The following is a 17,519-nucleotide window of genomic DNA, read 5'->3' as shown; positions in this document are numbered from 1 at the left end:
TGTAGATCTAATATAAACTCAATCACCAAGAATAACAAAGCCTTCATGGCAAAAAAGGTTCTGAGATTTAGACACATAGATTTTTAAATGAACTCTTAAGTCGGCTACTGACTAAGATAGCATAAATGTGTAAATAATTTTGTAAGTGTTATAATAGAAGAATAGAAAAGAAAGAAGGATTCTAGATTAAGGAGGGGAAAAAAAGTATATTGAAAGGTTTAAAGGGAATAAAATACAATTTTGCTTCTTTGAAAAAAAACCTTAGATATGTTCAGTTCAGTTCAGTCACTCAGTCATGTCTGACTCTTTGCAACCTCACGGATCGCAGCATGCCAGGCCTCCCTGTCCATCACCAACTCTTGGAGTTCACTCAGACTCATGCCCATCGAGTCAGTGATGCCATCCAGCCATCTCATCCGCTGTCGTCCCCTTCTCCTCCTGCCCTTAATCCCTCCCATCATCAGGGTCTTTTCCAGTGAGTCAACTCTTCTCATGAGGTGGCTAAAGTATTAGAGTTTCAGCTTCAGCATCAGTCCTTCCATTGAACACCCAAGACTGGTCTCCTTTAGGATAGACTGGTTGGAACTCCTTGCAGTCCAAGGAACTCGTAAGAATCTTCTCCAACACCACAGTTCAAAAGCATCAATTCTTCAGTGCTCAGCCTTCTTCACAGTCCAACTTTCACATCCATACATGACCACTGGAAAAACCATAGCTTAGACTAAATGGACCTTTGTTGGCAAGGTAATATCTCTGCTTTTCAATATGCTATCTAGGTTGGTCATAACTTTCCTTCCAAGGAGTAAGCGTCTTTTAATTTCATGGCTGCAGTCACCATCTGCAGTGATTTTGGAGCCCAAAAAAATAAAGTCTGACACCGTTTCCACTGTTTCCCCATCTGTTTCCCATGAAGTGATGGGACCAGATGTCATAATCTTCATTTTCTGAATGTTGAGCTTTAAGCCAACTTTTTCACTCTCCACTTTCACTTTCATCCAGAGGCTTTTTAGTTCCTCTTCACTTTCTGCCATAAGGGTGGTGTCATCTGCATATCTGAGGTGATTGATATTTCTCCTGGCAATCTTGATTCCAGCTTGTGCTTCTTCCAGCCCAGTGTGTTTCATGATGTGCTCTGCATAGAAGTTAAATAAGGAGGGTGACAATATACAGCTTTGACGTACTACTTTTCCTATTTGGAACCAGTCTGTTGTTCCATGTCCAGTTCTAACTGTTGCTTCCTGACCTGCATACGGGTTTCTCAAGAGGCAGGTTAGGTGGTCTGGGATTCCCATCTCTTCCAGAATTTTGCACAGTTTATTGTGATCATACAGTCAAAGGCTTTGGCATAGTCAATAAAGCAGAAATAGATGCTTTTCTGGAACTCTCTTGCTTTTTTGGTGATCCAGCGAATGCTGGCAATTTGATCTCTGGTTCCTCAGCCTTTTCTAAAACCAGCTTGAACATCTGAAAGTTCACGGTTCACGTATTGTTGAAGCCTGGCTTGGAGAATTTTGAGTATTAATTTACTAGCGTGTGAGATGAGTGCAATTGTGCAGTAGTTTGAGCATTCTTTGGCATTGCCTTTCTTTGGGATTGGAATGAAAACTGCCCTTTTCCAGTCCTGTGGCCACTGCTGAGTTTTCCCAATTTGCTGGCATATTGAGTACAGCACTTTCACAGCATCATCTTTCAGGATGCCTTATAATTTCAAATGCTTTATAAAGCTGTTCTGTATTACACTGAATTCTTATAACAACTTTGTTTAAAACATTTGATATTTAAAAAGGTTAAACTACTTACCTGAATATTTATGGTCTGTGAGGCATAAATTTCAAAATCAGTTATACATATAGTTGTTAAGAGTGCCATGTCTGGGATTCAGACCACCTGTGTACAAATTCTACCAGTTCTGTTCAAGGTTCAATCTCCTTAGAAGTAAATGGAGAAATTAATGATGTCTACTGATAGAATCAAATACAAAAAAGGTCTTAATCACCCGGATAACCTCGATGATGTGGTCACTCACCTGGAGCCAGACATCCTGGAGTGGGAAGCCATGGGTCATAGGAGGCACTACATAAACAAAGTTAGTGGAAGTGATGGAATTCCAGCTGAGCTATTTCAAATCCTAAAAGATGATTCTGTGAAAGTGCTGCACTCAGTATGTCAACAAATTTAGAAAACTCAGCAGTAGCCACAGGACTGGATGATGTCAGTTTTCATTCCAGTGCCAAAGAAGGGCAATGCCAAACAATGTTCAAATTATCATTAGGTTGCGCTCATTTCACATGCTAGCAAGATAATGTTCAAAATCCTTCAAGCTAGGCTTCAGCAGTGAACCAAGAACTTCCAGATGTATATGCTGGATTTAGAAAAGGCAGAGGAACCAGAGATCAAATTGCCAATATCTGTTGGATCATAGAAAAAAGAAGGGAATTCCAGAAAAATCTACTTCTGCTTTATTGACTACACGAAAGCCTTTGACTGTGTAGATCACAACAAACTGTGTAAAATTCTTAAAGAGATGGGAATAACAGACCATATGACTTGCCTGCTGAGAAATCTGTATGTAGGTCAGGAAGCAATAGTTAAAACTGAACCCTGGTTCAAAATTGGGAAAGGAGTATGTCAAGGCTGTATATTGTCACCCTGCTTACTTAACTTCTATCTGAGTACATCATGTGAAATGCCAGGCTGGATGAATCACAAGCTGGAATCAAGACGGCCAGGAGAAATATCAATAATCTTAGATATGCAGATGATACCACTCTAATGGTTGAAAGTGAAGAGGAAGTAAAGAGCCTCTAGATGAGTGTGAAAGAGGAGAGTGAGAAAACCTGGCTTAAAGACTCAACATTTAAAAAACTAAGATCATGGCATCCAGTCCCATCACTTCATGGCAAGTAGATGGGGAAAAAGTGGAAACAGTGACAATTTTTATTTTCTTGGGCTCCAAAATCACTGTGGATGGTGACTGCAGCCACAAAATTTAAAGACCCTTGCTCCTTGGAAGAAAAGCTATGACAAACCGAGACAACAAATTAGAAAGCAGAGACATTACTTTGCCAGCAAAGGTCCATACAGTCAGAGCTGTGGTTTTTCCAGTAGTCATCTATGGATTTGAGAATTAGACCATAAGGAAGGGTGAGTGCCAAAGAACTGATGCTTTGAAATTGTCCTGGAGAAGACTCTTGAGAATCCCTTGGACTGCAAGGAGATCCAGTCCAACCTAAAGGAAATCAACCTTGAGTATTAACTGGAAGTACTGATAACGAAGCTGAAGCTCCAGTACTTTGGCCTCCTGATGTGAAGAACCCAACTCACTGGAAAAGATTGATGGTGGGAAAGATTGAGGGCAAGAGGAGAAGGGAGCAACAGAACATGAGATGGTTGGATGGCATCACTGACTCAATGGACATGAGTTTGAGGAAACTCCAGGAGATAGTGAAGGATAGGGAAGTCTGTGTGCCACAGTTCATGGGGTTGCAAGGAGTTAGAGATGACTTAGTGAATGAACAGCAACAATTGATAGAATCATGGTGACAAAGTTAATTCAAGTAAAGAACTTTGAACATTCTTGACACATTAATAAAATATCCAACCTTATACAGATAACTAGTTACTACAGTTTATAGCTGTATGATTTATACTATATAAAATGCATTTGTGTATATTATCCCATTTGATCCTTTCAGCTACCTCTTCAGTCAGATAGGGCAGTTGTTACATTGTATTTTGTGATTTTTGATTACTTATTATGAAATAATTTGCTCAAATCCATATAGCTTTTTAATGACAAAATAAGAGAATGTTTTCTTATCCAAATTTAGTGTTTCTTTATGATTTCACTCCAGTAAAATGCAAAATAAGACAATATGTAATTTATTATTTCTAATTGTGAAGTTAAGTTTTGGCAAAATAGAGAATTAACATTTTTATTTGATCTGGGTAGGGAAAGATTTTATTTTGATGAGGAAAATAAGATTTTTTCCTTGGGTATTAAAGCGCTGCCATTGATTTGGTGCTTTGAGATCTTATGTGAAAGAACTACAGACTATTATGTTTATATATTTTCTTTCAACAATTTTGACAGCTACATCCTCATCTGCAGTTTCTGCACACTCTCCTTCAGTTATTGTAGCTGTTGTAGAAGGCAGAGGACTTGCCAGAGGTGAAATAGGAATGGCAAGTATTGATTTAAAAAGCCCACAAATTGTATTATCTCAGTTTGCGGACAATACAACATATGCAAAGGTAAGTATTTATACTCCTAGAAAATGGTTCATCTAGAGGGTACTTTGAAGCTTTTCAAGTCAGTTCTTCCCTAATTAGTTTACTTTTTGTTAGAATAATGGTTATTCATTATTGCACCAATCTAGGTTACTCTGAATTAAAAGAAACATTTTTTACATCTGATTTTAATTTTTAAATATTATTTTGTTCTAAAATAACATGTTTTTCTGTTATTTGAATATTCTAAATTACTATTACTGTTTCTAAAATTAATATCTTCTAATAATTCCTGGACTTATTCCAAAAATAGCGTGTGTCATAATGCTATCTCCAAAGGGTTGTTTCCACTGAAATGTATTTTAATTTTATATTCTAGAAATAAGGGAGACTAGTGTTTTAGATCAGTGATAATTTAGTCCCTCAACTTCTTGCCTTCACTTCCTATCACTCATCATTAATTTGGGCCACTGGTCTGTTGTCATGGGAATTTGTGTGACTTGTCAGGTATGGGAAGTCTATTCCTAATCTCTATATTCTAAAAAGTTATTTGACTTGAATTCTGTTATGAAAAAGTATTAAATACTATGTTATTTTTAATGTTTTATTATTCTTTATTTCTTTCTCTCATTCCCCTTTTTGGTTCCCTAGTATGTAGATTTCCTCTCTCTACCTAATAATTAATTTTTAAATACACTTAACAACCTAAATGATATTAGTACTATGTATCCGGGTATTTCACATTTCTTTACAATTTAAAAATGATAGGATAAAAGGTTTTTTTAAAACTGGAATGTTTGACATATTAAGAATTTTTGTGTCTAGGATAGTTCGAATTTACCTTACACTGTGAAAAGCATCAGTTATAAAATGGATGTTTCTCATCTGTGTTTCTGTACTTTTCAGCTTCTAAGCTATACCAGTGTGGCCATACTGATTGAGTCAACATAGTTAGCTATTGAATGTTTATGTTTTTCATGGAGATGAATAAAATACCGAGTAGATGATTTTATTAAAAAAATTGTTTTTAAGGAATGCCTACTCGATAAGTTCAAATTATTTGGGGGCTTACAGCTGATACAAACTATTGTGAGTGAAATACAGCCTATGTTTATGATAATATATTTATAATTTTATAGAATGTATGTTTAACATAGCATCATTAGAAATATATTTAACTAAAATATATAATTAGGACAGTTGTAATTTTGTGTATCTCTGAATTAATTATAAGCACTTATCTCTCAGAAAAATATGAAACATTTTTGGTTTTAGAGACTCCTAAGCCTACATTTAAGAGATTATTTATTCAAACAATTTTAGGTGATCACTAAACTTAAAATTTTATCACCTTTGGAAATAATAATGTCAAATACTGCTTGTGTTGTGGGGAATTCAACCAAGTTGTTTACTCTTATCACAGAAAATTTCAAGGTAAGTGGTTTTTTTATTCTCAATAGTAACATTCAAGATCTTTGTATTTTTAAAAATCCATTTTCTAATATATTAAAGAACAATAATTTGAGTAACTTTATATTTACCATAAAGTACTCACTAAGTACAAGTTCTAAGCTAAGGGACTACTAATACATATAATTAGTGGTGAGAAAGATTGAAGGCAGGAGAAGGGGGCAACAGAGGATAAGATGGTTGGATGGCATCACTGATTCGAAGGACATGAGTTTGAGCAAGCTCTGGGAGTTGGTGATGGACAGGGACACCTGGCGTGCTGCAGTCAATGGGGTCACAAGGAATCAGACACAACTGAGTGACTGAACTGAATACATGTAATAAAGATGATGAAGAATTCACTTATTTACTTTGGTACTTTTGATATACTTTGAAAAAGAAAAATGTTTTAGGTAATAAGGGGGTTTTCCAGAGTATACAGGAGGCAGAAAAGTAACTTCTTCCTGAAGGTAATGGCACCGCACTCCAGTACTCTTGCCTGGAAAATCCCATGGATGGAGCAGCCTGGTAGGTTGCAGTCCATGGGGTTGCTAGGAGTCAGACATGACTGAGTGACTTCACTTTCACTTTTCACTTTTATGTATTGGAGAAGGAAATGGCAACCCACTCCAGTGTTCTTGCCTGGAGAATCCCAGGGACGGGGGAGCCTGGTGGGATGCCATCTCTGGGGTCGCACAGAGTCGGACATGACTGAAGTGTCTTAGCAGCCAGTGTCCATATATGAATTCGGGAGAAGGATCCTGAACTGTTACTGTTTTGTTCATGCTCCCACATGTTATATTAATCTCTGTTTCTGGGGGTAGAAGCACTATGATTGATTAATCCCTGGTCATTGACTTTTTGCTGTGGGGCACAGAGTACTGTAATTGACAGCCCTAAATGGACAGAGTAACATAGAATGTGGGATAGATGAATTCTCTGAAGGTGAAAACAACATATATCTACTACCCTTGAGATGTAAGGCGATATAGCCTAGTGCTTAAGGACAGATGAGCCAGACAGTTGTGGTTTCAAATTCTGATTCTAAATGACTGTGTGCAAGTTAAGTTACTTAACCTTTTCCAGTTCAGTTCAGTTCAATTGCTCAGTCGTGTCTGACTCTTTGTGACCCCATGAACCGTAGCATGCCAGGCCTCCCTGTCCATCACCAACTCCCAGAGTTCACCCAAACCCATGTCCATTGAGTCGGTGATGCCATCCAACCTCTTTAAACTTCAGTTTTTATTTGTCAGTAAAATAAGGACAATAATAGTATCTATCTCCTAGAGAACTGGTATTTTATATCGGGTAATCAGAAATGGTCTCATTGGTGAGGTTTCATTTGGGTGAAGTCTTGAAAGGAGTGAGAGTGAGAGAGCCATAGAAGTATTGCATGCGTACTTAGTCACTAAGTCTTGTCCTGCTCTTTGCGAGCCTGTGACCGTTGCCTGCCAGGCCCCTCTGTCTGTGGGATTTCCCAGGCAAGAATACTGGAGTGTGTTGCCAATTTCTTCTCCAGGGTATCTTCCTGAACCAGGAGTTGAACATGTGTCTCCTGCATGTCCTGCATTGACAGGCAGATTCTTTACCACTGAACCACCTGGGAAGTCCTATAGAAATACTGAGTTGGCCAAAATGTTTCGTCAGGTTTTTCTATAACATGAAAAATGAACTTTTTGGCCACCTCAATATTTTGTATGAAAGAATCATAAGCAGAAGGGAAAAAAAACCAATGTTATTATTGTTGTTAACATTGTTATCACACTTATCATAAAAGGACCTCAATTAAATAAGCAGTATGAAATGGAAGAAACATGGACTTTGTAGTCAAAGAAATCTAAATTCAAGTCTGAGCTCTGGCATATGTCAATTCTTTGATATTAGAAAAGTTACTTGGCTTCTCAGAATTTAACTTAGAGGAAAATTGTAGATAAATATGACTTATGTCATAGAGTTATATTGGGAAGATTAAATGAGATAACTGTTCAAACAGTCTTGAGACCTATCAAATTCCATACCTGCTTGTGACTTTATTTTTTCAGTCTTATACCTGCTTGTGACTTTATTTTTTCAGTCTTACAACTCTTTCAGAGTCCATTGCTAATATACTGCCTTTTTAACCTAATACTTTTATTCAAAATAAGCAGACCTTTTATTTTGTGACTGCATGCTTTTTTAAATTTTGCTCTTTTTAAAAAAGTTCTATTATCTCCTTTTCTTTATTCTATAAATTAAATTCACCTCATATAGATAGTATTTCATAGATTTGATATCTGGAATTGGTATTCTTTGCTTTCCCAACTAGTATATTATAATATTTACCCTCTCTCAATTATGATAATATATTGAAAGTGAAAGTCACTCAGTCGTGTCTGACTTTTTGTGACCCCATGGTTTATATAGTCCATGGAATTCTCCAGGCCAGGATACTGGAATGGGTAGCCTTTCCCTTCTCCAGGGCATCTTCCCAGCCCAGGGATCGAACCCAGGTTTCCTGTATTGCAGGCGGATTCTTTACCAGCTGAGCCACCAGGGAAGCCCAATATGATGCTGAATGTAAAACCTTTGTTGTTGCTGTAGAATAAAGTTAGTAGAAGTCAGAGACTCATTTTTTTATTATTGTACTTAAATTTCATGCGAGAATAGATTAATAAGAGCTACAGACTACTCAAATTCACTTAGCAAATAACTAGAAAAACTTATTTAACTCTAGAAAATAATAAATAATGAAAAATAAGCTTTGCACAATATTTTAAGCTACCTACCCATGTATGAGCATGTGTTTAAAAAGCAGTTTTGGGCAAGTGCATGAAACTTAAAATTTATTTTGAAATTAAAAATTCTTTTCAGAATGTTAATTTCACTACTATCCAAAGGAAATACTTCAATGAAACAAAAGGACTAGAATACATTGAACAGTTATGCATAGCAGAATTCAACACTGTCCTAATGGAGGTTCAGTCCAAGTAAGTTAAGATTTGGGGGAAGTAGTAAGTCCCTAGTGTGTATTCCAGGAGGGAAAGGTCTTTTGTCTGTTTTGTTCTTTGCTATATACCTACCACCGAGAAAAATGCTGAGAAAAGTTTCATAAAACACACTCAGTAATTACTGAATAGTAAAGTAATTAACTGAAATTTATACACAGGGCATATCTTGCTGACTTAATTTATATAGAATTTCTCCAAATTAGTCATAATCTATTGCCCTAATCATTGCTGCTCACTTTACTTTGAAATGAAAAGCTTAAGTAGCCAGAGCTACTAGAAACGTGAGGGCACAGAAGTGAAACACAGGTAAAGCTGTGTTCCTGTTACTTCACACCTTTACCCCTTCGAAATGAGACAGGAAATGATACTTTTGGAATAGATATGTTTTAGAACTTGCTGAACAGACACTTTCTTTGAGCCAGGTAGGACTATTTGTTCACTAAGTTAATCATGATGACTTTTCTCACCAAGATCCTATACATTATAGGATGTATATAAGAGTGAGGTACATTCCTATACATTATGGTCTCCTGACTGTATCTTTTAAATCCTCAGACTTTCTCAATATTATTTGAATATGTACTTAGAATGGCACCATTGAATGTTGAATTCTAACCTGACTTACTGGCAATCCAGTTTTTATTCTTTATAACTTTATTCTTTAAGTCTCAGACTTCAGAAAATTGTCGGTTTTTATCAACTTTTATGCTTTAGAAGTAATTTAACTAGTCATCAAAAGTGAAGAACACTTTGAGTGCTTTTTCCCTTTGATTTTAGGCAATGCTATGCAAATATTTATAATTTTGCTATTAAAAGTAAAATAAATGTTTTCCTTTATAGCAATACTTTTATTACAGAGATTTATAGTGATATATCATCGGTTACCTTACAGATATTACTGCCTTGCAGCTGTTGCAGCTTTATTAAAATATGTTGAATTTATTCAAAATTCAGTTTACGCACCAAAATCGCTAAAGATTTGTTTCCAGGGTAGTGAACAGACAGCCATGATAGATTCATCATCAGCCCAAAACCTTGAATTACTAATTAATAATCAAGACTCTAGGTAAGATTATCCATTTTTTATTAGGAAATATATCAGTATATTTTATTGTCATATTTTTCTATGAATAGTTACTTTATATTTTTTAAAGTTGTTTGGTGGAGAAATATTGAAAATAAACATTTTTAATATTTATGCCATTGTTGCTGAACTGCTCAAATGTTTTCACCAAAATCAAGTTTTAAAAAGATATTTTTACTAAATAAGAAAAAAACAAGCTGACAATCATTTCAAAATTAAGCAGAAGACTTGAACAGACGTTTCTCCAAAGAAGATATACAGAGATATAATAAGCAAGAGCTCAACATCACTAGTTGTTAGGGAAATACATATCAAAAACACAGTTATCACTTCATACTGTTAGTATAGTTATTATTAAATAAATGGAAGATAAGAATTGGGAAGTATGGAGAAATTAGAATCCTAATCCATTTATGGTAGGGATATAAAATGGTGCAGTCACTTTGAGAAACCATGTGGTGGTTCCTCAAAAAGCTAAATTTGGCATTACCATATGATCCGGAAATTCTGCTTCTTGGTATATACCCAGAAGAACTGAGAGTGGAGATTCAAACAGATACTTGCACACAAGTGTTCATAGCAGCATTATTCACAGTAGCCAAAATGTGGAAACAAACCAAATGTCCATCAACCAGTGACTAATAAAGTGTATACAAATAAGATGTATACATATAATGGAATATCATTCAGCTTTAAAAAGGAATGAAATTCTGCCTCAAGATGTATGAACCTTGAAAACATTGTGTTAAGTGAAATACGCTAGACTCAAAAGGTGAAGTACCTAGAATTGGCAAATTTATGGCAACAGAGAGTAGACAGGTTATCAGGGGCTGGGGGAACTGGGGAATGAGAGAGTTATTTAATGGATTCAGAGTTTATATTTGGGATGATGAGAAAGCTCTGGAAACGAATGGTGGTAATGGTTGCACATTATTGCAAGTATACCTAATGGCACTGAATAGTGAGCGTAATATGGTTAAAATGGTAAAATTTGTGTTTGGTATGTTTTTCCCATAACAAAAAAGAAGTTATTGTGTGCAGAATACTGCAATGCTGAAATAACCAGTTGTAAAAGCATTCAGTTCAGTTCAGTCGCTCAGTCGTGTCCGACTCTGCGACCCCATGAATCGCAGCATTAAATACAGGAAATTCAAGGGGCTACATAATCATTTGAGAAGGTGAAGTAGTTGAAAATGATAAAAATGGTCTTTGTGTATGACTAGATTGTGGTTTTATTGGTTTATTATTAGCTTCAGTTAGATGAATATTGATGGTAAACATGAATGAAAGGGAGAATGGGAGATTGCTCATGTGTTTGTGCATGTGTGTGTGTTGTCCGTGCACATGCACATACACACTGTAAACATGAGGTTTTTATGAGCTCGTGATGGTTGAGGTACCTAAACTAGAATAAAAATGTCATTAGAAGAGAATGTAATCAACCTGTGGTAGTGTTTATAGTAGGGATAAACTACATCATTTAATATGGGTTCAGTTTGGTACAAAGAATTAGTGAGTCATGGTTTATCTCCTTGAGGAATTATAGTCTGGAGGAGGAGACTATAGTATCATAGGTCATTAACATGTACTAAGTACATCAGGCCCTCTGTAGCCGAGGGACCCACAGTTGGTTGAATTCACAGATGTGGAACTTGTAGATATGGAGGGCCCACTGTAGTAGGCCATTTTATATAAAGGACTTAAGTACCCACGGATTCTGGTATCCGTTAGAGGTCTTGGAGTCAATTGCCTATAGAAAGGGTCGACTGTATGGTGATGAAAATTTGCATAAAAAATTATGAGATCATAGCAGAGAGAGAACGTTAATTTGGCTTAGTTAAGGAGTAAAAGACTTATTACAGAAATGGTTTTCTAGAGGGGATAATACCTTGACATTTTTTTTTTTAGCCCTGACATGAGTTTTGAAATATAAATAGAAGTTATCCAGATTAAAGAGTAAAAAAAGTAGTAAGACAGTGAATAAAAAGGTTTTGAAAGCATGATTTTCAATATAGTAATATGGTATGTGCAAGGAAACTTAAGCTATTTAGTTTGGTAAAGTGCAGGTTGGGAGTAAGTAAGCTTGCAGTAAAATCTCAGCTTTCAGTAATTAATATATCGATAACCTCAGATATCAATGAAAGGTATAAACTTAAATACAAATTTTAGTATTAAGAATATTGAATAGAATAAAGAGTGCTTTAGACAATTGAAGCCTTAAGGTGCTTGTGCCATTTTCAGAGCTGCAGTGTTTAAATATTTCTGTTGCTTTGTGCATTCTTATCTTGACTTTACTTTCCACTATATGAAATCTCCAGACATATCTAATTTTGTTTATTATTTACTTTAGTCATCAAGAACAGTTTAGATCTATCTAGGTACTGTTGGTACTACTTTTAGTAAAGTAGGACTATTACTGTCTATACTACTTTTTGTCATCCATCAGTGTAGTGACCTCTGTACCTTTGCAGTTTCACTGGATAATGGTGATCTAAAATTATAACTTTTTAAAGGAGAATGTAATTAATAGTAGTTATTTCTTTCCAGCTTAGTGAATAAGTAATATTTTTTCTGTTGCCTGGAGAAAGATAAACTAATATCTGGATAAACTACTCTGTTGTTGACTTTCTAAGTTAAAATAACATAGGGTAACATAGACAGTCAATAACTAAGGCTGGTAATTATTACAAAGGGTTTTATACTCAGTTTTACTTTGTCACATTTCATAGTTAATCATTGTTTGACTATTGTCATCATCAAACATTGCTTGAGTTTCTGCTATATATTAAATAATAGAATATTTGACCTCCAAGAGTTCGTATTGTAGTTGAGAGGAGAAATTGAGGTCTTTTGCCTGACTTAAACCAAAGGATATTAGGTTGAAAGATGAGCATGCTACCTACTGAACTATCTGAATAGCTCTAATGCTTCTATGGACTTGTCGCTTGTTCAGTATAGTTTCCATCATTGATTTCTATAGCAAATGGCAGGTTTAGGTGTGCTCCCTACTTCTTTTGTTCCTGTGAAAGAACAGGAATTTGTTCCTCAAAATTGTACCTGTGACTTACCTATAATAACCTCCCGACTCCCAGCCAGGGCTTGATTTGAGTAATTTCTTAAAAATATGTTTTAAGTTGATATACCAAAAATTTGATAGTCTGATAGCTTAAATCATTTTTGTTTCCTTTCTTCTCTTAACCCCAATTCAATATGTCAGTAAATCCTCTTGACTCAGCCTTTAGAGTACGTTCATATTCTGGGTCTTATCATTTCCAAGTCTACAAACTTAACACCATACTTTTACTGCTCAGTTGCTCAGTTGTGTCTGACTCTTTGTGACCCTTTGGACTGCAGCCTGCCAGGCTCCTCTGTTGATGGGATTTTTCAGGCAAGAATACTGGAGTGGGTTTTCCTTTCCTCCTCCAGGTTATCTTCCCAACCTAGGGACTGAAGCTGCATCTCCCGTGTCTCCTGCATTGCAGGTGGATTGTTTACCTGCTGAGCCACCAGGGAAGCCCCCACAACTCTAATCCATACCTCCATCATTTTAGCCTGGACTACTATAAAGTATAATAGCCCCTAACTTGTCTCTCTGTCTTCTTCTTCTCCCTACAATTAGTCTATTCTCAACCTATTGGCCAGAAAGTGATTTTTTTAAACCAGAAATTACGTCTTGAAACTTTAATGCTTAAAAGTCTTCCAGTGCTCCTCTTACCTTTAGAATGTAATTCAGACTATTTACCATGGCCTACAAGGACTTCTATGTTCTGATTTCTTTCAACTTCTTTATTTGTTTCCCTTAATTCTTACTTTGCAGTGCTCCACCAACCTTGATCTTTCTGGTTCTAGAGCCAGGAAGACTGGTGGTGGTTTAGTTGCCAGATCATGTCCGATTCTTGGGGACACATGGACTGTAGCCTGCCAGGCTCTTCTATTCTTCTCCTGGCAAGAATATTGGAGTGGATTACCATTTCCTTCCCCACTGGGAAGACTTCCTGGGCTTAAATTGCTATTCTGTTTTGCCCCTTAAAACTGGTAACTCTTTTATTATTGCTGTTCACTTATTTGGAAACCTCAGGCAGATTACTTAATTTCTTTGTGTTTCAGATTCTTCCCTTATAAAATATGGTTAATAATAGCATCGAGCTCATACCATGGTTATTAAAATTAAATAATATATGTACATTTCTTAGAATAAGGCCTGGCATATACTTTGTGTTCAGTATGTTAGCTATTCTCACCATCATTGTCATAATTATTCCCATCTCATCATCATCTTGGTATGGATGTCTTATTTCAACTGTCAGATATAAATATAGGTCTTTCTCAACCAACCTAACTAAAGCAAACCTTCTTGTCATTTTCTGTATAATCCTGTTTGTAATAGTTTCTGTACCTGATATTCTTTTCTTTCTTTCTCTTTTATAATTCTCTAACTTCATAAATTAGAACAGAGTGATTATGTTAAATACATGTTTTATCAGTGTAAAGTTCTCTTCCCCCTTAAGTATGTATTATTGATATCTTGTTATTATTGATAGAATGCCATGGACTAGAACATTTTATATTAATCTGAGTATTGTAAATGGTCTATGAAAAAAAGTCATTCACTGATGCAAGAAGATGCTGTAGATCCTTGTTAATCAAAGTGTGCTTCACTGACTGACAGCATACTTGAGAGTTTATTTAAAATGTAGATTATCAGGCCTCATCCCAGACTGAATCAGAATCCTCATGTGATTTGTGTGAATATGAAAGTTTGAGAATCACTATTGTAGATTATAGGATTATTTTAAAACTATGTAGGAGAAGGCAAGGGTGGGACAATATGAGAGCATAGCACTGAAACATGTATATTACCATATGTAAAATAGATGACCAGTGAAAATTCAATGCATGAAGCAGGGTACCCAAAGCTGGTGCTCTGGGACAACCCAGAGGGGTGGGGTGGGGAGGGAAGTGGCAGTGGGGTTCAGGATGGTGGGACACATGTACACCCATGACTGATTCATGTTAATGTATGGCAAAAACCACAATATTGTAAAGTAATTAAATAAATTTTAAAAAGTTAAATTACAGTTTTATTGGTTTCTCCTTCGTATACTTAATGAAATTTTCCTAACTTGTGCTTTTAAAGGAATAATCACACGCTCTTTGGTGTTCTAAATTATACTAAGACTCCTGGAGGAAGTAGAAGACTTCGTTCTAATATATTAGAACCTCTAGTTGATGTTGAAACAATTAGCATGAGATTAGATTGTGTTCAGGAACTGCTTCAAGATGAGGAACTCTTTTTTGGACTTCAGTCAGGTAAACATCGTCTGTTTTTACAAATGCAAATTATTAAAAATACATGTCTTCCTAAAATGATAGCAGTCCTGTTGGATTAAGGCTCATCCTAATGATATTATCTTAATTTGAAGACATCTGCAAAGATCTAGTTTCCAAGTAATGTCACATTCAGATACCAGAATTTGGGATTACCAAATTTCTTTTGTGGGAATGCAATCCAACTCATGAGGTAAGAGAACTGCCCTTGGCACCTGTTCACTGGCATGGTAGTGTGATTTTTTTCTTAAATCTGTAAGTGGAAGGACAGTTTATCTGCACTGATCTGAGTCTAGTTCTTGGACTTCAGCCGCTTGATCTGTCTTCTATATCCCCACTGTTGTTCTGGTGGTCTAAACTGATGTAGTACATGAAAATCTAGAAAGCATTTACAGTCTTTAGGTTTCTTCAATCCAATTCTAAATATCTTTTAATTAGTATAATTTCTTCAAAATTCTGACATTATACTGACTGTGACTGCATTTCCAGTGTTGCTGAATATATTCTTTTTTTTCTATGTATTCCTGTGTATTTTGTGAGGCTTTGGAAAAAGTGTGAAAAGGCTTATTTTTAAGTGGTCACCCTGTGGTTTACAGCAACATCTTATCTCTCTTCTACCATTCATCACCTGTTGAAAAACAAATTTTATGCACATACTGTCTTCTCCTTATCACCCCATTTCAATCAGTCTTCTTTCTGTGCCCACTACTGTGCTGAAACTGCTCTTGTCAAGGTCAGTATAGCAGACATTGTTGGTTTTCTGTCCATATGCTCTTGAGTCTCTTTTACTTTGCTCTGGGCCCCTTTTCCCTGTTCTGTGTGCTTTTGCTTCTAATGGCCTGCACCTGGACTCACTTTAGAGGTCTACCCTCAGGCTATTAGAGGGCTGTGCTCTAAGCAGAGAGGGTCAAATATGCCTTGTGGGCCCTTAAATGACTGAATAGTGTGGGAATATGAAAGCCTAACTGCCTCACACTGTTTTGGCAATAACCATGAATGTAACTTAAAGTCCAGAAGTTCTTCTACGGCATGAACTGAAGTTACCCTCCATAGAATTTTGCCTGAAATTATGCTTTTGCTTGGCTTTTTTCCCCTTTCCTGTCCTTCTCTTCTCTATTGGTTTCTCATGGAAGCAAATTCTTAATCTATTACTTACATATAAATCCTCATTTCAGAGTCTCTTTGTGGAGAACCAAGCCTAAGACATTTTCATTGTCGTTAAATTTAATGGGCACATATTAGTTCTATTCGGGGCTTCCCAGGTAGCTTAAATGGTAAGGAATCTGCCTGGAATGCGGGAGACCTGGGTTCTATCCTTGGGTCAGGAAGATCCTCTAGAGAAGGGCACGGCAACTCACTCCAGTATTCTTGCCTGGAGAATCCTGTGGACGGGGGAACCTGGCAGGCTACAATCCATGGTGTTGCAAAGAGTCAGATATGACTGAGTGACTAACACACACACAGTTCTATTTGAAATCCAACTTCTCTGGTACTGCCAAAATCTCTCCTTATTAAATTACTACCTTTTGCTTCTGTGATTATATGATTTGATTTTCCTCCTACTTCTTTGGAGTTTCCTTTTTTTTAAAGCTTTGTCGCTCACTTCTTTAAAAAGTTTCTGACTGTCCATCTCCCTTGTAATATTATCTTTATAATTTACAAATAGACTGCAGGACTGTAGACTGTCTTGGAATGTCTTTAGAAAGTTCTGTCATTGGTCAGGTAACAGAGTGAAAACCCCAGATTCCTTCCTTTCAAATGGAAGAGAAAAAGACTTCTGAGTCTTCTTTTTAGGCTCATTTTCCTTTGCTCATTCCCTGAATGCTGTGGTGCTTCAAAACTATGTCTTAGGTTGCCTTTTTACTCTGTATTTTCTTATTATATGATTTACCCATCTTCTTGGTCTTATAATTATCATTCACATACCTGTAACTTCCAAATTTACATTTCATGCCCAGATATATTTACAGACCTTCAGCCCCATGTATCTTATTGCCTACTGAGCACTTATTAGATCTTTCTTAATCACCTCAGATTTAATGTATCCAGATTGTGCCATTTTTCCTTCTAAATCAATCCCTTCTGATTTCAAAGAATACATCCAAGCTCTTAACCAAACCAGATGACCAACTGAAAGTCATTCTTGACACTTAGCTTCTCTGAAATTAATCATCTAATTCTATAAAGTCTCTTTTCTATATATATCTTCTAGGTATTAGCTTCTATTCCCAGTGCTGCTGCTCCAGCCCAGGGTATCATTTATCTATAATCTGAGTTATTTCTGCAGCCTTCTATTTGGCCTTGTCCTCCAGCCTTGTTCTTTATAGTCTCTTCTCTATATTGGAGCCTGAGTAATCTTTTGAAAATATAAGTGTGAACATATTACTCTTTATTAGTTTCTTCCTGTTGATGTAACAAATTACCACAAATTTTGAGGCTTA

The 17,519-nt window shown here is 36.1% G+C and overlaps 1 protein-coding gene across 1 annotated transcript in view; it reads left to right on the top strand.

Annotated features, from left to right (window-relative positions):
• The window catches only part of MSH4 (mutS homolog 4), an 83,041-nt gene that overhangs the window by 15,765 nt on the left and 49,757 nt on the right, over nucleotides 1-17,519 (top strand). The window contains exons 3-7 of the mRNA XM_052638118.1: nucleotides 4,094-4,254; nucleotides 5,554-5,664; nucleotides 8,530-8,645; nucleotides 9,559-9,732; nucleotides 14,888-15,060. Coding sequence (XP_052494078.1) covers nucleotides 4,094-4,254; nucleotides 5,554-5,664; nucleotides 8,530-8,645; nucleotides 9,559-9,732; nucleotides 14,888-15,060 — 735 coding nt within the window. The remainder of the gene's footprint in view (nucleotides 1-4,093; nucleotides 4,255-5,553; nucleotides 5,665-8,529; nucleotides 8,646-9,558; nucleotides 9,733-14,887; nucleotides 15,061-17,519) is intronic.

This window comes from Budorcas taxicolor, chromosome 3, assembly GCF_023091745.1.
Source record: "Budorcas taxicolor isolate Tak-1 chromosome 3, Takin1.1, whole genome shotgun sequence".
Classification (NCBI taxonomy): Eukaryota; Metazoa; Chordata; class Mammalia; order Artiodactyla; family Bovidae; genus Budorcas; species Budorcas taxicolor.
This window is presented reverse-complemented; position numbering and strand designations above follow the sequence as displayed.